We start from the raw sequence: 21,950 nt of genomic DNA on the forward strand, positions 1-21,950 counted from the left end.
TTTCTTTTGAGTTTCCTCAAAGTATTATTACTACTCTCTATTCCTTAGTTATAACCTCCGACCCTACTCATATCAAGAACCTCATCTGGAGTATGAACCCTAGTGGGGTATTTACAACCACTTCTTGTTACAAACTAATTGATAAACAACTACCCTCAAATATAAAATTCAATTGCATATGGGGTACAAAATATCCAAGGAAAATCCAGTTCTTCCTATGGAAATGCTATCACTCATGTCTCCTTACTAGAGAATACCTTGGAAACATTGGTATTAATATCGACACTGACTATCCCATATGCAAGAACATAAATGAATCCACAATACACATCTTCTAGGAATGCACGATGGCTCAGTCCCTTTGGCAAACCATGGGGGTGGCCTTAACCAATCAAATAAACAATGAACACTGGGTAGATTTTTTACGTACTAGGAATCCTAAAAAAACCAATAATTTCTTGACATGGTAAGAAATTTTTCCATTTGTATTATGGGTTATTTGGAAAAACAGAAATGAAAATAACGTGAACAATACAAGCAATCATATCAACACAACCAAGGCTATTAAACAAGAATTGGAATACCACTTGCTAACATCCAAGCCTACTACTAATAATATAAAACTCAAGCTTAAAGTAAAGTGGCAGGCTCCTCCAAGGAATTGGTACAAGCTCAATATTGATGGAGCCTTCAACAATAGATGCTTACATGGAGGTATCGGTGGAATAATTTGCAACAGCAAAGGCGAATGGATGTTGGGCTACTACGAGAAGTATCACACAACATCACCTATCCAGGAAGAACTCCAAGCACTACGACATGCACTTCAAAGAATTATCAATGAAAACATATTCCCAGTTGAAGTTGAAACAGATGCCACAGAGGTCTTACGCTTCCTTCATGATGATTATCCTACTTATAATGATTTAATTCATGAATGCAGGTGGTTAATGGAGAAGGCTACCAATCAAGGGGAGATCACAATGAAGCATAGCTTTCGCGAGGGGAACATGGTAGCACATCAGTTGGCAAAAGAAGCTCTAATGTCTCATAATTATAATAAAACTTGTTATTTTGTATCACCTCCTATCTTTGCAATGGATGCCTATTGCAAGGACCAGGATGGCCATATGTATGTTAGATCGTGTTTTATGAATGTGTGTATTAACCTAACTGCGTTAGGCAATGAATGTGCCTTAGAAGGCATTTCTCTAGTATGTACTAAAGACAATGCTACGGGTCTTTTACCCTAGCTTGCTATTGTTATTATTATTATTATTATTATTATTATTATTGATATTTGCACATTTCCCTTCAAAAAAAATAGTACACGTTTGTCCTTCTTTTCACTTTACGTCCAAAACCCACCCTACCGTTAAAAAACTTGATGAGATTGCCCCTAACCTTAATGGATGCCCGATGTGGCAGCCGACTCACTCTATTTTTTTCATGTCAACTGCCAAGTCATCCTAGTCTCCACTCAACTTTTCCTCTTCTCTAAAAATTCCTCCAGCAGTATTAACCTTCACGTACCGGCCCCCCTCTTCATCTCCCTTCTTCTCTTCTTCTTTTCTTCATGTTTTATCATCCAAAAAGCAACCCTGTTCCACCAACAAGAAAATGGAACCGGTGAAACTATCCAGAAAAATCACAAGGCTACCACCATTGACGAGCAAATTGTCATGACCCGGATTTCTCACCCTCGGGAGTCGTGATGGCACCTACTCGTGAAAGCTACACAAGCCGAGTATTATAGATTCACTAACCCTCTTACTTAGCCTTTTAAATAGTTTAAAACAACATGCGATCAACAGTGGAATATTAATAGTAATTAAAGACATGCGGAAGATGAAATATGATAACCTAGCCAAATACAAGTACGAAAAAATACAAAGTACATCTCTACCTAGAACTGGTGTCACAATATCACAGACCATCTACGAATACTACAAATAGTTGTCTGGAAAGAAAGATACAGTTTGTCTCCGAAGCAAATGAAAATGGAATATAAAGATAGAAGGGGACGCCTTCAGGACTACCTCAGGTCTCCTGATGGACTGAAGGTAGCAACCTCTCTCTATGATCCGTATGCTCCAGTATCGAGATCTGCACACAGTGCAGAGTATAGTATCGGCACAACCGACCCCATGTGCTGGTAAGTGTCGATCCTAACCTCAGCGAAGTAGTGACGAGGCTAGGACAAGACTACCAACTAAACCTGTGCAGTTAAAGCATATATATGGCAAGTAATAATAAAGGACAGCTAGCAGTTAAAGATGGGAAGGGGACATGCTATGGGAGAATATCATTTACCGACAGTAACTCAGGAGAAAAGCATGAAGAACAATTCAAAGTTCGCAGCAGAAAGAATAAGGAAACAGTAACAAATCGATACCCACTTTTATCCTTTATTGTTGCAGCGCGCAACCCGATCCATATAATATTGTTGCGGCGTGCAACCCGATCCATATAATATTTCAATGCCAATCACAAAAGAATCTCGACAAGGGAACAATAATATCCCGCAAGGGAATCGACAGTAAGAAGTAAATACGTCCCGTCAAGGGAATTAGCTATAACCAAACTTGTTCCAACATTTATCTTCACAAAAGAGACCTCAACTAGAACCAATACTCAACCATAAGCAATTTCCACGAGAATAATCATAATTCTTGCCCAACACAGAGAATCAACAACTTAGGCATTTGTAGTACGTATTAAGAACACAACGATTTCAATTTAAGACTCACGGGCATGCTTGACACCAATTTATATATACTCGTCACCATGCCTATATGTCATACTCATCAAATAACACATAGCAAATAGGACTCAACTCTTAATCCTCAAGCTAAGGTTAGACCAAACACTTACCTCGATGCCACGAATAGAATTCAAGCCTCAACTACCGCTTTACCTCTTGTTTCAACCACCAACTCGCTTGTATCTAGCCACAATTTACTTAATGATATCAATAAATGCTAAATGAATCAACTCCAATGCATGAAAATAGGTTTTATAAAATTTTCCCCAAAAAGTCAAAAATTGACCCCGGGCCTGCTTGGTCCAAACTCGAAATTCGGACCAAAACCCGATTACCCATTCACCCCCGAGCCCGGATATATAATTGGTTTTGGAATCCAACCTCAATTCGAGGTCTAAATCCCCCAAATTTCAACATTCTTAGGTTTTACCCAAAATCCCCAATTCCCTATGAAAATCCTAGATTCTAGGATGAAATCTTGTTAAAAGAAGTTAAGGAGCAAAAAAAAATAAGTTAGAAATTACTTACTAGTGTTTTGGAGAAGAAAGAGTGTTTGGAAAATCGCCTCTTACGTTTTAGGGTTTTTGAAAAGTGAAAAATAACTGAAAAGTCCGTTTAAATATACCCCTCTTAGACCCTCTCCGCGGACCGCACAAAAGTGACTGCGGCCACAGAGCTCCACCGCAGACCACAAGAAATCGAGTGCGGCCGCAAAGTCTCCTCCGCGGTCGCAAGAAATCACCGCGGGCCGCACAGGCTGGTTCAGAGACCTGCAACAGCTATGTTCTAAGTCTAAATCCACTCTGTGGCCTAACCAAAACTCACACGAGCCCTCGGTGCCCCAAACCAACCATGCACGCATATCCAAAAACATCATACGGACTTGCTCGTGCGATCAAATCATCAAAATAACATGGAAAGTTATGGATTAAACTGCAAAACTCATCATTTTCATCAAGAACACTTAAAGTTCATAACTCTTCAACCGTAGGTCCAAATCACGTCAAATAATCTCCATTTTTCACCAAATTTCACAGACGCATCTTAAATGTCATCTTGAACCTGTACCAGGCTCCAGAACCAAAAAACGGGCTCGATACGATGAATTTCAAATATAATCAAATTTCCAAATACTCTTATATTTTCAATAAAATAATTTCTTTCAAAAATTCATTTCTCGGGCTTGGGACCTCGGAATTCGATTTCGGGCATACGCCCAAGTCCCATATTTTCCTAGAGACCCTCCAGAACCGTCAAATCACAAGTACGGGTCCGTTTACCCAATATGTTGACCGAAGTCAACTTAAATTCAATTTTAAAGGCCAAATGAATATTTTCATCACATTTTCATATAAAAGCGTTCCGGATATATGCCCAAACCGTGCGCAAATCGATGTGAGGAAAAAGGAGGCTTCTAAGGCCTCGGGACACAAAATTTCTTTCTAAAACAAGTGATGACCTTTCGGGTCATCACACAAATATAATACGATCTAAAAGTCCGGATTCAAATCCCACAGAGAACTAAGGTTTAGCTACAACTGTTCGCTATCACTGAGAAGATAAGTTTAAACAATTTTCTAAATTATAAAGATTGAGATTTTATTTCTAACTAATTAACTAACAAATATAAAGAGCAGTAAAACAACCAATTAACAAGTATAATGATTGGAGACAAGATTAAGGAGGTCTAGAGTTATGATTTTCCCAATTGTCGGAATCCTTCCCGCTGCGTCTTTTATAATTTTGCCTAAAGATTCTTTACCGATCGCGAGTACTTTGGGTGTCGTAATTCTCTTCCGAGCAACTACCACAATTTACTAGAAGTATTCTTTCGAATTATGCTAGCTGGCACAAGTACACCGCGCACTTAGATCACACCAAGGCTTCGTTATTCCTAATATCACCTTTAGACCCTCTGTATTGATCCCTCACATACGTTAAGAGTGATGTTGTTCAATAACTACCTAAATATATATATACCATTTTTCAATCAATACACGCTAAATAGGCACAGTCAGCTGATGGCCATTCAATCAACAGCAACAAACACGTAGTTGAACAAGTAGCGAAGTCCAACGACTCAATTATATAAAAACATAACAAAATTCATCTTTCAAAACGTTCCATCAAAACCCTAGATAACAAATTTGCTATTCATAATAGTATGTAAAATTACAATACTAGAATTCATAACCAATCATACAAATAGAGGAAGAAAGAGGGAAAAACGTGAAGTTGAATCCTTCTCCTTTGCTCCTAGCGTGTTCTTGACTCTCTAAAGTCTTTTCTCCTTCCAAAGTAGTGTCTCTCCCTTCAAAATCATGTTTTAGGATGTTTTTATAGTGACTAGGGTTTGTATGAGGCGGATTATCCTTCTCCGATTTCGGATTGGAGAAGCTGGTTTTTTCTCTGCTCCGGTCCCGGTTTAGCGAAGTGGACCTCGCTTTGTTATCCGGGATTTTTTCTGGTTTCTTCTCCTCCAGTTCCGGTCTGGCGAAATGAACCTCGCTTCGCTGTCCGGGACTTTTCTCTTCAGCTCTTTTTTCACCAAATTTTTCTCCCATTTGATCATTTTCCACGCAAGTTTGTTCTTACATATAAGAAACACATAATGAGCATATTGTTACTTTAAAAACGGTGTGAACTTTCAGAACTCACACAAGAATTAATACACAAACACACTCAAAACATGCACTTTTCACTCTTTATCACCTCCCCACACTTAAACTCTTGCTCGTCCTCGAGCAACCTAAAATTAAGTGCATAGGCAAGAATTACCTTTCAAGACATACTCAAACATCATACCAATGACAATGGTTTGTATCAACTCTTAGAACCCAACATATACACTCTTCATACCTTTCCTCAAGTTTTAAACTCATGTCAAGATCATTTAAAATATTCATGTGACTCTTTCTAACATCCTCCCCTCAAAACTTGACTGTAATACATTCCACACTATGACTCGCTCCTTGTGCCAACTCAAAAATCAAGGTCTCTACCAATACCTTGCAAATCATGTGCCCTCACCAGCAAACCACAGCGAGAAAGTAGTCCACACACTCAATATAAGTTCAAGTATAGTTTAAGGACTCAAATATAGAAAGAATTTGCTCACTCTCACAAAGAAACTCTTATGCCACCCACATTCGTTCCATAGGCTTGCCCGTAGTGTAAGTCTCTATTAATTTAAGCTTGCACAGTCTAGGATCAAGTAGGACTTTATAGGTTGTAATGTAGGCTAAGGGACGGGTAGGATATATTTGAGAAAATAGTGACTAACCCTCCTAAGCACTTTAATACACTACACTTCACTTCTAAGCACTTTCTTGTCATGACCAATTCAATGTCTTGCCATGAAACCATATACACTTAAGCCCTTCTTCATTAACCACTCAACATATATATACTTACTAGCCCGGACAAAGATATACGAGGTGTTATTTTTTTTCACTCTCCTTAATTTGGTATATTTTGCTATTGTTTTTTTTTTGTTTATACACAAGGGCACCTTTTAGGCCTTTCTATGGTTCCACTCAAAAGCTACTCAATCTCTTTCTTTACTCTTCTGGCTACTTAAGTGCTTTCGGAAGTAAAGGTTCAACAAGATTGACTTAAAACAAAGGGAATTCGACTTGTAATGTGGTTGCCAAAAAAAGATCTACAGGCTCAAAAGAGTTGACTACGGATAATATTAGCACTAGTTATAGGCAAATAGGCTAAATGGTCAATCAAAGAAAGTCTATATCACTTCCCAAACTTACAAGACTTAATCATTTCGCTTCGACTCACACATGGGGCAAGTTCTAGACTAGCAAGGATGGCACAAAGTACACCAAAATCTCACCTCACACAATGCACATGACTCACTCAGGATGGTTCAAACCTGACTCTTAAGTTAAAGCAACTAGAACAATTATCATCTAATTGGAGCACATGAGAATTAATCAAAAGAGTCAAAAGATGAGCCTCGATGTCAAAAGAAAGTCACATATGTTTCCAAGGCATATAATTACAAAGATCATGAAGAAAGTACTTATTGCAAATGCTCCGCCTCTAAGCCCCGATATAAAACATGTCAAACTACATAATACTCAAGTTCTTCCCATTCCATTATTAGTTCAAAAAGAAAAAATGATTTTTTTTTGTTTTTCTTTGGACTTTAAACCCTCAAGAAAACTATCAAGAACATTAGATAGAGTTGATTGTTAGTTAGTTAAGAAACTAATTGAGGGACCTAAGTGTAAATAAAAGAACTTGAGGGTCATATTGTTAAAGAGTATGAAGGGCACGTGTTTCTGTTAAATAGAACAATGCTCTACGGAAATCAGTTGTATCTTCTTCCTCTTCTGCTAAGCAAAAATGGCTTTTTCCTCTCTTGATTTCTTCTTCTAGATTTCTCCAGATTCTTCTCTAGATTCAATTGCATATTATGAAACTAGAATCATTGAGTGTAGATTCAACAAATTAACATGGTATAAGAGCCTTGATTGCTGTAATTGCGCAGATCGGAGTACTGTAATTGTATAACCTTGAGTTCAGTCATGGCGATAGATGAAATTGCACAATTACCTCGCAATCACCCACTGTTCCTTCGAGATTCAGATGCACCTGGAACAACATTGATCTCGTTAAAGCTCACAGGGCTAGAAAACTATGCCATATGGAGTAGAGCTAATGAGGGTTGCACTGTTAGTGAAGAACAATCTAGGGTTTGTGGACGGTACATGTGTAAAAGGATCGCATAAAGGAGAATTATAGACACAGTGAGAACGATATAATGTTGTTGTAGTTTCGTGGTTGAGCAACACTGTAGCTGGTGAATTGGTGCCTAGCATCATGTATTCTTCTAGTGCGAAGAAGGTATGGGATGAGTTTAAAGAGAGATTTGATAAGGATAATTTGACTCGAATCTATCAACTTTGGGCTGAGATTGCAAGTCTAAAGCAAGGAACTGAGTCGGTTACCTCATATTTCTCAAAAATGAAGGATTTATGGGATGAATTGGACATTTTAACACCATTACCTTCTTGTGACTGTGAAGAATCGAGGCCCTATGTGGAACATCTAGTGAGGCAAAGATTGTTGCAGTTCCTTATGGGACTCAATGAGAGCTACAGTCAAGTAAGAAGCAATATACTGCAGAGAAGACCAGTTCTATCAGTTAATCAGGCTTATGTAGTAGCTATAGAGGATGAGAGTCAAAGAACACTAGGTGTTCTGGAATCAAACAAGGAACCTTTAACAATGCTAGCATGAAGGGGTCAAATGTTCAAAATCAAGAAACCAAGGTTGATCTACGAGCATTATGGTTATAAAGGCCACTTGAAGGAGAATTGTTACAAAATAATAGGCTATCCTCCAGATTTTAAAAGCAAGAAGAAGGGGCAACTAGGTACATATAAACCTTTTGCTAATAATTCTAACATATATGTAAGTATTGAAACCAGTAATCAGCCACAAGGAAACTATCTCACAACAAAACAGTACAAACAGTTGGTAAACCTGTTGGAGAGAACTTCACTAGAAAAAAGAAATGCAGGACCATCAGAGTTAACTTGATCTTCAAACGTGGAAGGTATTATGTCATTGATGTCTAGTGTATCCAACATATGTGTTTATGATTGGATACTAGACTCAGGAGCATCGCATCACATAGCATTTTGCAAGAATGTATTGGATACCATTAGACCTGTAAAAGGACAAAGTAGTTTTGGAGTACAAACATCTACACGAGATAGATCTGAAATCACACATGCTGGAGATGCTACAATCCTAGAGAATCAGAAAATTAAGAATGTTTTATATGTTCCAAACTTTAAGTTCAATTTACTCTCAGTATTGTGAGCACCACAAATACAAATAGTACTGGGTTAGAAACAATCAGGGTTGATGCAGAGCAAAAGTCTCTTGAAACTAACTCAAGCTGATTGAGCAAAAGCCAAGCTGCCCAGGACTCAAAGCCACAAACCGACCACTGTTAGAACTGACAAAATTTTCTTTGTTTGAAACAAGAATAAAGCAGTGCAAGAAAAGTTGTTCAAAAAAAAAAACGAGAAAAAAAAAGAAGAAATGAAGAGAAGAGAAGAGTCGACAAAGAGAAGTTTCTCATATCTTTGCCTTTATTAGTCTTGCTAGTGTGCATAAAATCCTGTCATCGCTCTTCATATTTTTTTCCTCTTAGGGTAATAAATCCTAGTCTGATGGATTTTCCTTCCAATAAAAATCTTAGTCTGATGAATCATTCTTCTAAGATAAAAAAATGTAGTCTGATGAATCTTTATCCTATGATCGAAGTCTTAGTCTGATGAATTTTTTTCCTAAGATAAGAAAATCTAGTCTGATGAATGTTTCTCCTAGGATAAACATCTTAATCTGATGAAGCCTTCTCCTAAGATAACAAAAAAAAACCTAGTCTGATGAATCTTTCTCCTAGGATAAACGTCTTAGTCTAATAAATATTTCTCCTAAGATAAGAAAACCCAGTCTGATGAATTTTTCTCCTAGGATAGAAATCTTAGTCTGATGAATCTTTTCCTAAGATAACAAAAAAAAATCTAGTCTGATGAATCTTTCTCCTAGGATAAACACCTTAGTCTGATGAATCTTTCTCCTAAGATAACAAAAAAAACCTAGTCCGGTGAATCTTTCTCCTAGGATAAACATCTTAGTCTGATGAATCTTTCTCCTCAGATAAGAAAACCTAGATTGATGAATCTTTCTCCTAGGATAAACAATTTTAGTCTTATGAATCTTTCTTCTAAGATAAGAAAATCTTAGTCTGATGAATCTTTCTCCTAAAATAACAAAACAAAAAAAATTCCTAATCTGATGAACTTTCTCCTAGGATCAAAGTCTTAGTCTAATGAATTTTTCTCCTAAGATAAGAAAACCTAGTCTGATGAATTTTTCTCCTAGGATAGAAATCTTAGTCTGATGAATCTTTTGTCGTGCCCCCTTTTTCCTTCGCGAAGTCCGGGTTTCGACATTCATGGGGAACAATTCGTTTCCTTTTGGGAATTGGGTATTTGAATAGTCGCCACCTAACAGTTTAAGGTGTGTTAGGGCACCTAAAGCGATTAAGTCATATAACTAGTTTGCATTACCAGAGATTAGGGTAAGGGCTCGAAATAACCTTGAGGGGAAGTTGTTAGGCATTCCTCGCGGTCCACAATGGTGGGTCCCGACCGAACTTAAACTATGTGAATTAGTCAATTAACAAGTAAGCACGTATTTGCAAATAAGGTAATTTCCCCCCATCTAAATGCATATATGATCAAGGAAGTTTAGATAATGGGGGTAAAAGAGGTTTGGACAGCTTACACACGTATATGTAAAGAAAAGGGAAGTTTAGATAATTTAAACACATATAGAAATTGGGAAAGGGAAGTCCTAAGTTGATTAACCTACAGGATCAATCTGTGCAATACCCGGTAATCCTCCTCAACTTGAGGGGTTACACGTGACATTAGCGTGCAGGTCATCATATCCTTTTACTACCCATTATCCTCCCCTTAATGGTTATATAAGTGAGTTTGATTAACGACCTCTAAGCGTGCTGCTACCCGTCCCTTCCTTGTGGTCCTGGAGGAGCTTAGGACCTCTAAATCTAGGCAGTTCTAGACAAACTTAAGGTATTTAAAAGGCAAAAATCTAGGCGACAAACAAATAACATGTAGGACAAGCAAATAGAGAAAAAACAGTTAAAAGGCTCATGTTTACCTCCACATGTATTAGGCAAATAGACAGCACGTCCCAAACAGTTGATTTTGAAGAAGTTCAGAAAGCCTAGGAATATGGTATCTAGATGAATGTTACAGATACATGATATGCAACGTTTGTTTTAAGGGAAGTGGCAGAATACTAACTAGTTTGCCTACTGGTTTTATAGCCTGTTAAGCCTGGATAATTTCACACATAAACAGAACTAGATTTCACAGTTATTTAATGGCCTAAGGCTTGCCTAGGCATGTGTCTATGTGCAGTCATGATCTGAGAATTAATTAAACAGCTTGAAGTGAGTTAATCATATAGGCATGCTGATCTAAGTGACAAAGACTAATTTTAGACATGCTGACAATAGGACGTGATATCTATGCGTTTGGACTATTTTTAAACCCTTTTTGTAGACAGCTATTGATTTGATCGAAATAGACATGGTTCAAACAAATGCAAATAGAGTTCTTAGAAAACATGGTATCTAATGCATACAGGAGATGACTAAATTTTTTAAGGCAGGATTATTAACCTAATAGCAGGATCTCTAAGTGAAAATACTTATGCAAAATCAAAGCTCGAATAGAGATATATGACATGTAGTATGTTGAAGTAATAAGCGTGAATACCCTAAGAACAGGATGTCTAGCGTGCAGGTTTAACATGGTTTAAATGCAAATAGACACACCAGTCCTAGAACATGATTTCTAGTGAAGATTTGCGTAATGTAAAGCCTAAAAACATGATTTCTACCCAGCATTACCCCATAGTACCATACAGCTACCCTTCCGTTTCACTAGTTACCCTAATATCTGCTTACAAATAATTATTATAGACCAAAATTAACTAAATTACATAAATGCAATAGAAATTAAGCTATAGGGAGCCTGATGCAGGCCCAAGGCAAACCTGAAGTACCAGGTCTTCAGTAGTCTCAAATGCCCAAGATTTCATTGCCACATTTGTGTCCAGGTGTGTCAGAGTTCCCTAAGGACCTCAAGGATCCTAGGCAGTGATCACACCCAGACTTTCTCAAATAAAGCCTGATTATGTGTAGTGTGGAAGAGCCAGCCCTGATATGCCAAAGTTCAGAGAGATCTCAAGGATCTCTAAGCAGTACGCATACCAGAGGGGCATGACTTAATAACCTAAGAGTAAGTGAGAGTGCTTGACATAATTTTGAAAATGTTTTGGTAAACAGTATAAAGAGGACTCTTAGGAGTGAAAGATTTTCTGAAAATCAGAACTAGTTTTGGTGGTAAAACAACTTGAGAAAAGTATGAAAACACTTTGAAATCAGAACACAAATCATAGAACAACCAGATTCAGAAACACTTGGCAAACAAACTCCACACAGGGAGAGAGGGGTTGGGGACACATAGTATACACCTTACTGTATAGTGGAGCACATAAGCAACCAGATGCACAGAATTCTCAAGAGCTTGTAGAATTAATAAGTTAGAAAGGGTAGGTGATTGAGACATGGAGCAGAGATTACAACAAAGACATGTTGAGAACACATAAACCTTGGACATGACCAAACACACAACTAGAATTGCCTTGAGAGACTAGATGACTTAGCATGATCCCATTAGTAAAGCAGAGTAGGCAAGGACTTAAATGAGCAAACTAGGCAAACACCACACAAGCACTTATAATGTAGACATTCTAATCACACACTAAACAAAATAAGATTTAGACATGCTAGATAAACAGTAAACAGGCAAGTATAATTTACACATGCTAATCACATATTGAACATGACAGCGTTAGGCATGCTAAGCAAGACACTAAACAGGAACAAGAATGGAACTCATAACTGATGAACTAAGGTAGTAATGAAACACATAGGGTTTAGATTCTAAAATTAAATCAGAGACATACCAATTAGGGAAAGAGAACACAAGATGTAAAGCAGATGTTGTGCAATATCTAACCTTGGCTTACAGCAGGCAAGACTAATGAATATCGCAAGTAGAAAAGAAGAACATAGAGCTTTTTAGAGTGTAAGTGTAGTGGTGAACTAATGTTCGTGTCCAGAAGTGAAAATAGAGGAGAGCATATATATTGGTTAAGAATTAAATCGAATAAGGTAACAGATTAATTGTTCAGCAATTAAGGAAATTTACAGACTCAACAATGCATAAAATCAGTAAGGTTTCCCCTAATTAAGGGGTAATCAACCAACGGTAAAGGGCAGGAAAGTATTTAAGGAAAGAAGAATCGAGTAAAACTTAAGCACATAATGGGCAATTAAGGGTAAATAACATGGGTTTAATTAAGAAAACCATTTTGAGGAATCTGTGAGTATCATAGTTGATTCTAATAAGGTAAGAAAATAATTAGAAGGTGTAAAAATAGGGAGATAATCAAAACCAACACATAGGTTTTAATAGAGCAAATAAATGAATCAAAATTCAAACAAATAACACCAATTTAAGGGAGAATAATATAGATTTCCATGAATAAACAAGTAGGCCAAGTATAAACACACAAAATCAGTCGAGAATCGAATCATAAACCCTAATAAAGACATACTAGGGTAAAAATCATAAGATATCGAATTAACAGCAACAACAACAACAACCCAGTATAATCCCACTTAATGGGGTCTGGAGAGGGTAGTGTGTACGCAGATCTTACCCCTACCTTGGGGTAGAGAGGTTGTTTCCAAATAGACCCCCGATATCCTTCCCTCCAAAAATTTCCCACCTTGCTCTTGGGGAGACTCGAACTCACAACCTCTTAGTTGGAAGTGGAGGTTGCTTACCATCAGAACAACCCCTCTTGTCAAGATATCGAATTAAGCTAAAGGAAAATCACAAGAATCAAAGCATAGAATGAAAAAAGTGCACAAGTAATATGGTCAAACTCAGAGTCAAAGCAAAAATGTCAAAAAATGGGGTTTTAGCATAAACTAGTTAGGGTCGAGGCAAACTCAACATAATCGGTCAAAAGCACATAAGAATAGCGGATCAAACATCCAAAGTCAGAAAACGTTTTGGAGAAAAGGATTTTCAGGAAACCCTAGTTTAAGAAAATGGAAACCCACTCGTAAAACCAGAAGATTTTCATAAAAAACAAGTGAAATAAGTTCAATCTATCTCAGATATGTACATATTTGAGAAGTTCAAAAGATGAAATTAGGGTTTTAAGAAATAATACAGAGATGAAGACATAGGTTTAGAACTCCACAGGTTCAAGATGAAAAATAAGAAATTCTTACTCGAAATCGAACCAGAATGACCTAAAACAGGCGAGAAAGAACCAAAGGCGTAAGCGGACTAACCCTGGTCCCTTGAGGACCTTAGAGACGGAAGTACCCAGCATAGGAGAGGCCATTAGAGGCCCGAGGTGGTGAGAAACCACCATGGATGGCAATGGATGAGTGACGGCGAGGGTGAGTTAGGGTTAAGATTAGAGAGCATTTGAGAGAAGGAGAGGTGAGTGACGGCGGGTGAGAGGAGAGAATGAGAGGTTTGGGGAGGGGGGGAGTCGTTAGGGTTTAATTATGGTAGGGAAAATCTGGACCGTTGATCATTTTGATCAACGACCAGGATTGGCCAGGGTATTGGGTCGGGTGAATACAGATTGGGCCTAAAGGGTTTTGGGATGGTTTTTGGTTTAATATTAAGGGGGTTTTGGGCTGGTATTAAAAGGGTTAAGTCTGAAATAAAAAGGGCTATTTATTAAATACCCAAATAATTGGTAAAAAATATTTTATAAAAATAATTTTCATGCATAGAAATGCTTTACAATAATTACTCAATATTTTAAAAATGCAACAAGTTATTTTCTGGTAAAATAATGCATGCATGAGCAATAATTGCAAAGTTATTGCAATTATAACAAAAAATGTAGATATGGCTACTTATGAAATAATTTGAGCTTAATGAATATAAACAGCAAAATTAAACCATGAAATATTTATAAAGTCCTTTGCGATGCGATTTGTAATTATAAAATATCCGCATAAAATTAATTAAAAATCCCTAAAAATGTAGAAATTATGAAAAAATGTCAATTGATGCTAATGCATAGTTTTGAAGTTGTATATGTATTTGAAAAAATATTATAGGGAAAAATAGGGTATCAACATCTTTCTTCTAAGATAACAAAAAAAGTCTAGTCTAATGAATTTTCTCCTAGGATCGAAGTCTTAGTCTGATGAATTTTTCTCTTAAGATAAGAAAACCTAGTTTGATGAATCTTTCTCCTAGGATAGAAATCTTAGTCTGATGAATTTAAATCTTTATCCTAAGATAAATAACCTGGTCTTATGAACTTTCTCCTAGGATAAAAATCTTAGTCTGATGAATCTTTCTCCTAAGATAAACAACCTAGTCTGATGAATCTTTCTCCTAAGTTAAAAAAAAACCTAGTCTGATGAATCTTTCTCCTAAGATAAACGTCTTAGTTTAATGAATTTTTCTCCTAAGATGAGAAAACCTAGTCTAATGAATTTTTTCCTAGGATAATTTTTATAAATAAAGAGAGAAGAAGTCTTGTTTGAAAAAAAAAATCGTTTGTTCATGCCCTCAGAAAATAAGCGCTGTGGCATTTTGTTTAAAAGAATGATTTTCTCAACAAAAAAAAAATCCTTCTTGGTTTGTTTTAGACATAGGGTCTCCACTCTCTAGTCTCCTTTTCCAACATAGGGTCCTCACTCCCTAGTTGATGACAGCATAACCTGATGCCAACATAGGGTCTCCATTTCCTAGTTGATGCCAACATAAGGTCCTCACTCCCTAGTTGATGCCAACATAACCTGATGCCAACATAGGGTCACCAGTCCCTAGTTGATGCCAACACAGGGTCCCCACTCCTTAGTTGATGCCAGCATAACCTGATGCCAATATAGGGTCTTCATTCCCTAGTTGATCCTAATATAGGGTTCCCACCTCCTAGTTGATGCTAGCATAATCTGATGCTAACATAGAGTCCCCACTCCCTAGTTGATGCCAGCATAACCTGATGCCAACATAGGCTCTCCACTCCCTAGTTGATGCCAGCATAACCTGATGTCAGTATAACATAATGCCAACATATGGTCACCATTCCTTAGTTTATGATTTTCCCTAATTGATTTCATTTTAGATATAGGGTCTCCACTCCCTAATCTCTTTTTTCAAGGATACACAATCCTGATTTTTGTTGCTTTCAATAATGAGGTAGTATAGAGTTTTGGTTACAAATAACTCACGAAATTTTTCCTAGTGAAAACTGGGACAGAAAAATTTTGTTCGTTTGTTTTGATGCTTGAGCAGGTTAAACCTCGAGGCGCAAGATAAGAGACGACCGAAAGAAGAAGTCTCAATCCGGAATAAAAGAAAAGAAGAAAAGAAAAAGAAGTGACCTCAAAGTGCAGAAGTGGAGAAAAGATGTGGACTGCTCAAGATATGATTGAAGTCACAAGCTTTGCATGCCCCGCCTTGATTCGAAAAGCTAAAGTAGAATGAACCAGCACTTGCAGCTAACAAGCATCAAGATTCAGATCAGAGTCTGCATGAAAAACCAGCCAAGACTCAACATCAAGCTTCAAAAGATTTATAGACAGGAATCTTGTAACTCGTAGCTGGTAGGTTTAACTAGTTTAGTTTTTCATTTTGATTTTGGTGTAATAAGGAGCTCAGCAAGCAGAAACAGCAGCAACACCAGTGAAATCACAGCTATCCGGTAGTTCCAGCAACCAAAACTTCCAGAACTATACTGACCTGATTTCTTTATAGCCAGGATATGTAGGCAACCTCCGAAGCAAGGTTCGGTAAGACTTTTTCAAAAAATGCTTCCCATGGGGTGTCAAACGGACAAAAATTGCTCGTAATTACTCACTTTTCTTTGCTCGAAAACTCTTCATGTTTCCGAGCAAAGAGGGGCAACTGTGATCATCTAATTTTGCCCTGCATGGAAATAACTCCTAAAAATAGACCAAAAATAATTTTAATGGATTTTAGGAGTTTTTCTTTATTTAGTTGCATTTCATGCATGTTTAATATTTTAAAATCATAAGAAAAATCATAAAAAATTATCACATTTTCGTTTCATGTCATCGTAGGTTTAATTTACATTTTTAGGAATTAACTACTCTTTACTTGTTAGAATTAATTCATAAAAAATCAAACAAAATATTTCATGCATTTGTTATTAGATAAATAGAATTTGCTAATGAGATTTAAGTTAGATTTTAATTTATTTGTTCAAGAATTTAAAATCAAAACGAAAAGAAGACAAAGAAAAAAAGGGGAAAAGCTATTTTTGGGTCTAAATTCGGACATGGGCCAATTTTCATGGCCCAACTCCCTCGAAACCCGTCCAAGCCACGCCTGCCAGGCCCAACCGGTCCCCCTCCCCTTTAAATAAAAGAAAACCCTAAGACCTAAAGAAGAGGACCCTTTCCCAAAAATAGAACCCCTCCCCCTCTTGGAAAAAATGAAAACGGCGCACCCCCTCTCTCTTTCCCTTCACTCTCTCTCTCTCTGTATAAACGACCACACACACAAAAAAAAATACACACACACAAAAGCAGTTAGCAACAAGCGAAAAACCAAGAAAAATTGGAAGTTCTGAAAGATTTTGAAAGCTGAAAACGACAAAAGAGGTTTCAAAATTAGAAGAAAATTGGGGGGAACAGGGAGTTTCGAAGGCTCTGCTGATTTTCGCTGCTTTATCTCTCCAATTTCTAGGTGTTCGAGTTTTGATTTTGATTTTAGAAGCTGAAGTTATGTTTTGCTACTTCTACTTTCGCTGAGCTCCAGCTTTCCCTTCGCCTTTATTTGATTATTGAAGTTTATCTCTACTGCTGTGTAGAGGTATTTATATCAATCTCGAAATGTAATGGTTGTTCGGACATCCATGTGCTATAAATTTGCTGAAATTTATTTGTGTATATATGGTGGAATTGTTCTTTGATGTTTTCTGTTTGTTCATTGATATTTATTTTAATTCAGCGAAATTGAAGTGATATGGGACCTTATAAGTACAAGAAATGAAATAATACCTTCGTATAACTCTAATTTTTTCCTCCTTTTGTTCACGTCTAAAAGGATAAAGGAATTTTGCCTAACAGCAACTGGTTGGTTTGAAAAGAATTACGGGCTTAAGTTGTCTGAATTTACTAATTAGGATTATAGGAATAACAAAGACAGAGTAAAAAAAGAGAGGAAATCGGTATTAATCTTACATGATTATTCCCTCTTTATGAATTTGTTTTTCTCCTTTGAGTATTTATGTTTTTTTTTACATTTTTAGTAATAGGATATTATTATGCTAATATAGAATCGTGTTTGTTCTCTGATGCATCTATTTGGTATTGTTGGCTATATTGGCTTTGATTTAGTTTTAGCATCAAATAAATGTTCAGGAACCTTAATAGAAAACACGATTATGTACTGAGCCTTACTTTATAAAGTATGAACAGTTTGTCTGATTTGGGTCTAATCTCTGTTGAGCATCACACGCATAGAAGGAAAGTATGAATAAGAGTTAAAGTTAGAGGCATAAATTAGTCGTATTTTCATAAGTAATTATAGAATAGCCTGGATGTAATCTTGATTCTGAATTAGTTTGGTACTCTTTTGTTTCCATTTCATTGCCCCTTTTGGTTGAAAACTAATGCACGAACATGTGGGTTCTCACGTAGAAATGAATCAGTGTATGAAAACAAGTGCAAGCAATTGATTGAATCAAATCTGCCAACTCTATGATTGTTCGTAATGATCAGTTCTTTATTTACCACAATTAATCTCCATAACTCAAGGTCTTACAATAATCTCAAACTTAGAAAGAAATAATCATGAACATCGTAGCTTACTTTAGGCACGATTAATTTTAAATCATCGTGACTATGGATACGGTTCCCGTAGCATAGTCATGATATATAACCCAAATTCGAGTGTGCGTTTCACGCTACTCGATCTCAAATTCAAATAATAATAAATTAAACATATTGTAGATCATGTGTAAGTTTCCGTACGCAATTCGCAATGTGTACAAAACAAACAAGTGCGCGACATCGCGACTTGTTCAAACAAATACCATAAATAATTAAAAGTGGTAAAAGGTAAAATGCACGTAGGTTTAAAATACGTAATTGAATAAAGTTAATTAAGCCAGGTATGATTAAAGTGACCGTGCTAAAACCACGGAATCTGGGAATGCCTAATACCTTCTCCCATATTAACAGAATTCCTTACCCGATATTTTGGTTTCACAGACTTTAGAACAAAGTCAAATTTCCTCGATTTGGAATTTAAAATAAGCCGGTGACTTGGGATACCATAAATTATCCCAACTGGCGACTCTGAAATTAAATAAATAATCTTATTTCGATTAATGTCACTTTAATTGGAAAAACTCCCTAATCCTTCTCGAGAAAAAGGAGGTGTGATAAGTATCCAACCTGACTAAGGACCTATGCTGCTCTGCATGTTTTTTCCCTGATTTTTATGTGTTTGAGGGACTATACAGTGGCAGGGTGCTGGGGATTGGTAAAGAAGATAGTGGACTTTGCATACTTAGTAGAGGAGACGTAGTTGTTGCTAGTTCATTTCACAAAAAAAGGAGTAACAACCACAACGTGACATCAAAGGCTAGGACATGCCTCTACACATGCTATGCAACATTTGCCAGATTTGAAGAATAAAGTAAAGCTAGAGATGCAAAAGGACTGTCAAATTTGCCCTTTAGCTAAATAAAGTAGACTGAACTTTCCCATAAGTAATAGTAGTTCAAACTGTGTGTTTCAATTAGTGCATGTTGATGTATGGGGTCCTTACAAGGTAGGAACCTATGATAGAAAATAATATTTCGTCACTTTAGTTAATGACTACAGTAGATATACACGGACTTGTTTGCTGAAATCAAAATGTGAAGTTTTTGTTGTCTTGAAAGACTTTCTTTTGAAGTTTTTGTTGTGCTGAAAGACTTTCTTTCTTTGGTTAAAAATCAGTTTGGTGTGATGGTTAAGACTTTGAGAACAGACAATGGCACAGAGTTTTTCAACAGTCAGTGTAGTGAGTTGTTTAATGCACTTGGGATTGTTCATCAAAGCAGTTGTCCATACACTCCAAAACAGAATGAAGTGGTGGAAAGGAAATACAGGCATATCCTTGATGTGGCTAGAGCACCCAAGATTCAAAATAATATGCCAATCAGATTCTGGAGAATGTGTTAGAATGGCAGTATACCTCATCAACAAGATACCCACACAGGTCTTAAAAAAACCTCCACGTGAATTGTTGTATTATGAACAACCAAGTATAGATCATTTGAGAGTATTTGGTTGCTTATGTTATACCAGTACCCTTCCTAGAGGAAAAAAGTTTGATCCTAGAGCAAGAAGGGAAGTAATGATAGGGTATTCAGAGACACAAAAAGGATACAAACTATTTGATCTCGAATTTAACATTTTCTTTGTCAGAAGGGATGTAACCTTTAGAGAAGATATTTTTCCCTTTCAAGGTGAAGAAATTTGTCAAGAGGATTTGTTCATTCTTGCACCAGCAAACATGAACACTATTGCACCGAGAACATATGGTGATGGTGTTTCTGTTAACACTTAGGAAGACTTAAGCAATGAAAACATGGAGGAAGAGGCAATCCCTGCTCTTCTCCCTCAACCAAGCAATACAACAACAGATTTATCAGCTGCAGATTTGGATGAGCCAACAGGAGTTAATGCAGACATTCCAAATGCATCTGAAGATATTGTAGTTGAACCTCTAGCCATTATGCAGAAAGCTGAAGCAGATTTGCAGGAACAACAAGTAGCAACTCAACAATTTCAGTCAATTGAACCTGCTATCAATGCAGAAGCTCCAATCCTTAGAAAATCCACCAGAGGCACAAAGCCAGCAATTTGGCTCAAAGATTATATTACTGGATTGAAGGCATCAGGACACATTGTCTATCCAATCTCTAATTATGTCAACTACACACACTCTCCAGAACACTATCAAGACTACCTCTCCAGTTTCTCTACTCTCACAGAACCAAAGACTTTCTATGAAGCCTCCACAGATGAGAGATGGATTCAAGCTATGCAAGAAGAAATTCAAGCATTTGAAGCTAACAAAACTTGGGAGATTGTAGAGTTTCCACTAGGGAAGAAAGCAATTGGCTCAAAGTGGGTGTACAAAATCAAATACAAGGCCAATGGTGAAGTTGACAGGTTCAAGGCACGCTTAGTGGCTAAGGGCTATACACAATAGGAAGGTTTTGATTACCAAAGCATACCAACACCAGGCTTATTGATTTATCTTTATAAAAGAAAACTAAAAGAAACACCCAGCTAGATTAAAGTATTCATCAAAGAAAGACAAAGTGAAGTAATAAATTAGTCATGGATCAACCTTAAGTAAAGAGGCTAAAATAAAATAACAATAACAAAGCATAGGATAGACTGGATCCCGAAGAGTAGCGATAAGAAACGGACCTTTTAGAAAGCCACAAAAGTCTGGAAATAAGACCAGCAGCACGTTAACGGGAACCTCGCCGGAACTTTAGATGGATCTCTCAAACAGAAATTCGACTATCCTGATCTATCTTTTGTGACATTACAGGGCTGAAACGGAGCTTCGTCGGCTGAAAAAAATGGAGAAATTGATGACTGTTTGGGTCTTTTTTTAAAGCTGATTTTAATGGAATCTCAAATGGGTTTAAGGTGATATATGTGAAGTGATATGGGTTGAAAACTCTTTCGTTTCTTTTTGTTTTCCACCCCTAATTTTTGTGCAAAGAATCCCTTTTATGTTCTGTGTGTGGTCTCTTTGTCTCTGAAGTTGGAGAATTAATTTTTTGAGAGTATTTTGTTTCTTCTTTGGGAAATTGGGTCAGAGGATGATGGGTGTCGCTTGCCTCTATTCCAAGAATGGGTGAGGCCGATTTTTATGGGGAATGAGGGTCTGCCCTTTTTGTCTTCTTTCTTTTTCAAAGTGAAAGAGATGGGGTTTTGCTGAAGGGTGAAGGACGCCATTTTTTCTTTTTGGGAATCGGGGTTCGTCCTTAGCCTTAGGAAATTAGGTTAAGTCAAATGTGGAATGGATATGGGCTTGAGGGAATTGGTCTTGACCGAATTTGGGTCTTTTTTGGGTCAAATAAAGCTCAAAATAATGGTCTTCTCACATAAAAGTAAAACTAAATTAGTTCAAAATTTTTCTTCTTATCTTTCTTTTTTTTTTTGGAAAAATAAAATATCAATACTATTTTTGTATTATTTTTTTTTAATTTTATGAAAGGTAGATAAACTAAAAGTAACTAGATAAATTATCAATTAGCTAAATAAAAGAAAATATTTTTGTAATTTTTATTTTCGTGATAAAATAAAGTAAAAGAGTCAAAACTTGTTAAAATAGCGATATTAGACCTAAACGAAATATTTAAACGCTACAATGTGTAAAATTTCGGGGAAGGTAAAAAATTACATGTCTACAACTGTGATTAGCCTTGCAGCCTCTAAAGTTTGGAAATTATT

The 21,950-nt window shown here is 36.7% G+C and overlaps 1 protein-coding gene and 1 long non-coding RNA gene across 2 annotated transcripts; one reads left to right on the top strand and one right to left on the bottom strand.

Moving 5' to 3' along the window:
- Positions 1 to 7,308: 7,308 nt before the first annotated feature.
- On the top strand, positions 7,309 to 8,023 carry LOC142166071 (uncharacterized). Its single transcript, XM_075224485.1, has 2 exons — positions 7,309 to 7,495; positions 7,557 to 8,023. The coding sequence occupies exons 1-2, from the start codon at positions 7,309 to 7,311 to the stop codon at positions 8,021 to 8,023; spliced, it is 654 nt and encodes a 217-aa protein (XP_075080586.1).
- Positions 8,024 to 8,544: 521 nt separating this feature from the next.
- On the bottom strand, positions 8,545 to 21,514 carry LOC142166401 (uncharacterized). The gene is made up of 2 exons (XR_012696813.1): positions 20,913 to 21,514; positions 8,545 to 15,982 (listed from the first exon to the last, which is right to left on the bottom strand). It is a non-coding gene; the product is annotated as an uncharacterized LOC142166401 (long non-coding RNA).
- Positions 21,515 to 21,950: the final 436 nt, after the last annotated feature.

The sequence above is a fragment of the Nicotiana tabacum genome, chromosome 11, assembly GCF_000715075.1.
Source record: "Nicotiana tabacum cultivar K326 chromosome 11, ASM71507v2, whole genome shotgun sequence".
Taxonomy (NCBI): domain Eukaryota; kingdom Viridiplantae; phylum Streptophyta; class Magnoliopsida; order Solanales; family Solanaceae; genus Nicotiana; species Nicotiana tabacum.

Bases quoted from the DNA above. Each gene is read 5' to 3' on its own strand.
- LOC142166071 (XM_075224485.1), top strand. From the start codon at position 7,309: ATGGCGATAGATGAAATTGCACAATTACCTCGCAATCACCCACTGTTC. The intron at 7,496-7,556 runs GTAAAAGGATCG...ATGTTGTTGTAG, and splicing joins GGTTTGTGGACGGTACATGT to TTTCGTGGTTGAGCAACACT.